Source organism: Babesia bigemina, scaffold Bbigscaff_64892 (genome assembly GCF_000981445.1).
Source record: "Babesia bigemina genome assembly Bbig001, scaffold Bbigscaff_64892".
In the NCBI taxonomy this organism is placed as follows: Eukaryota; Apicomplexa; class Aconoidasida; order Piroplasmida; family Babesiidae; genus Babesia; species Babesia bigemina.
This window is the reverse complement of record NW_012237129.1, coordinates 1-2,295: the sequence shown is the minus strand read 5'-3', so window position 1 is coordinate 2,295 and position 2,295 is coordinate 1. Positions and strand designations below refer to the sequence as shown.

General features: G+C 51.4%; 1 protein-coding gene across 1 annotated transcript; it reads left to right on the top strand.

Annotated features, from left to right (window-relative positions):
- BBBOND_0002320 (hypothetical protein, conserved) lies at positions 1 to 774 on the top strand (the record flags this gene model as incomplete). The annotated part of the gene is made up of 1 exon (XM_012915072.1): positions 1 to 774. A coding segment is annotated over one exon (774 nt), but the record flags the coding sequence as incomplete, so codon positions are not given.
- Between the last annotated feature and the right edge of the window lie 1,521 nt (positions 775 to 2,295).

The following is a 2,295-nucleotide window of genomic DNA, read 5'->3' as shown; positions in this document are numbered from 1 at the left end:
AGTTATGGTGAGTTGAAAGTCTACTACTTATTTACCCCTAGTCACTCAGCATTGAAGAAGGGCCACTCCGATGGTAGTCTGGGCAGTCTCGTATGCTTATCAAGGGAAGCCGTCGTATGCGGTCCTTATCTCCGTCCCATCAGTCAATCCATCTACGAGACGTTCTCGTCAAAACACGCCGATAAGTACTTGTCGTGGATAGTTTACCTGACGGCGACGTTCTACGATCTGCTTAAGAAATTGTATGATGAGTGCAATTCCAAATGCGGTGCCAGGGGATCGAATTGCCACGTAAAAGCGTGCATCAAGGGGTGTCCAACTACAACCATAGCGCAAGATCCGCCACGATATCACGATGCCAAATGCAAATCCATTGTAAAGTGCAATGCTACGCTGCCGACATTGGCGAAGTACGGCTTCGTTCTCGGCGATCCAGAGAGGCTGAACGGGGATAGACCATCGCATACAAAACGCACGTGCAGAGATTTCTGTAATGTATTTGCGGAGGCATTTGAGAAGGACTCACATCTTGTGAAGTTTTTCAAAGCCATTGATAATTTCATGTTCGCCATCCGCGCACCCTTCCTGTGGATGACCGTGGCACTCTGGTCACTGTCCCTCTTCTACCTCATCTGCGTAATGGTTGGCAGACTGGATGTGCTCCACATACGCTCACACCTGAGGATACCGTCGTCGCACAAGATAACGCCGCAGTCATTGTTGGCTGCAGCGCAAGTCGGAAGGCTTGCCAAGATATCGTATCTACAACCGTAATTGTATTCACACTAGTAATTCACAGCAACTCACGTAACTACTCACCTACTCACCTAACAAACAAACGTAGTCTAATGTCTCGAATTACTCTAGCGGCAACCTGTGAACTAGATAGCACCTAATTTAGGTGATGAGTGAACGACAATGCAAAGTGCTAACCTAGCACTCATGCAACGTGCTAACCTAGCACACAGGCAAAGTGCTAACCTAGCACCCAGGCAACGTGTTGACCTAGCACCCAGGCAACGTGTTAACCTAGCAACCAGGCAAAGTGCTAAGCTAGCATCCAGGCAAGGTGCTAAGCTAGCACACAGGCAACGTGTTAACCTAGCATCCAGGCAAGGTGCTAAGCTGGCACTCAGGCAAAGTGCTAACCTAGCACACAGGCAAAGTGCTAACCTAGCACACAGGCAAAGTGCTAACCTAGCACACAGGCAAAGTGCTAACCTAGCACACAGGCAACGTGTTGACCTAGCACTCAAGCAACGTGCTAAGCTAGCACCCAGGTAAAGTGCTAAGCTAGCACCCAGGCAAAGTGCTGAGCTAGCACCCAGGCAAAGTGCTGAGCTAGCATCCAGGCAAAGTGGTAAGCTGGCACGCAAGCTAAGTGCTAAGCTAGCAACCAGGCAAAGTGGTAAGCTAGCAATCAGGCAAAGTGCTAAGTTAGCACCCAGGCAAAGTGGTAAGCTAGCAATCAGGCAAAGTGCTAAGTTAGCAACCAGGCAAAGTGGTAAGCGAGCAGCCAGGCAAAGTGCTAAGCGAGCACATGAACCGTAATTTGGTGGGTGTTGTAACACGTTGATTGCCTGGTGCGTTGAGTTGTGCGTTGACTGTGAGAGGTGTCTGCGTTGTCCATTAAGTCACTGTCACGTGAGGCTGGGTGATTGGTTGCTAACGTAGGCGGCCGTGAGGGCCGCGGCGGGTGACCTAAGTCGTGTGTTGCGAGTCACTGGCAGGGTGGCGTAATGCGCGTTGGCCCGGTTAAGTAGCATTTATAGGCGGCAAGGTAGCGATTGTTAATATCACATTTAGGCACGTAGCCAACACGCTCCGCCAGTATGGCGCCGATACCGCGGCTCGTAGCACGGTGCTGCTGCACTGTGGGAGTTGAGCGCACGGGGTTCGCTGCAATTTTTATGGCGTTGCGAATAATGAATAATTTAAAGGACAGTTGGTGCTGATGACATGCGTTGCGTCAGGGCAGCTGTGGTATCCTGGGCAGCGTGGGTGTCGGTGGCCTGGGCTGGGGGGATACAACGGTGAGGGTGAGTGGTGATGAAGGGACTGGGAGCGGCAGTGGTAGTGTTGCAGTTGGTGAGTGCTTGCTAGGTGATTGATATGCTTGCAGGTTGAGGGGACTGGGGGCGGCAGTGGTAGTGTTGCAGTTGGTGAGTGCTGCTTAAGTGATTGATGTTTGCAGGTTGAGGGGACTGGGAGCGGCAGTGGTACGTGTTGCAGTAGGTGAGTGTTTGCATAGGTGATTGATATGTTTGCAGGTTGAGGGGACTGGGAGCGGCAGTG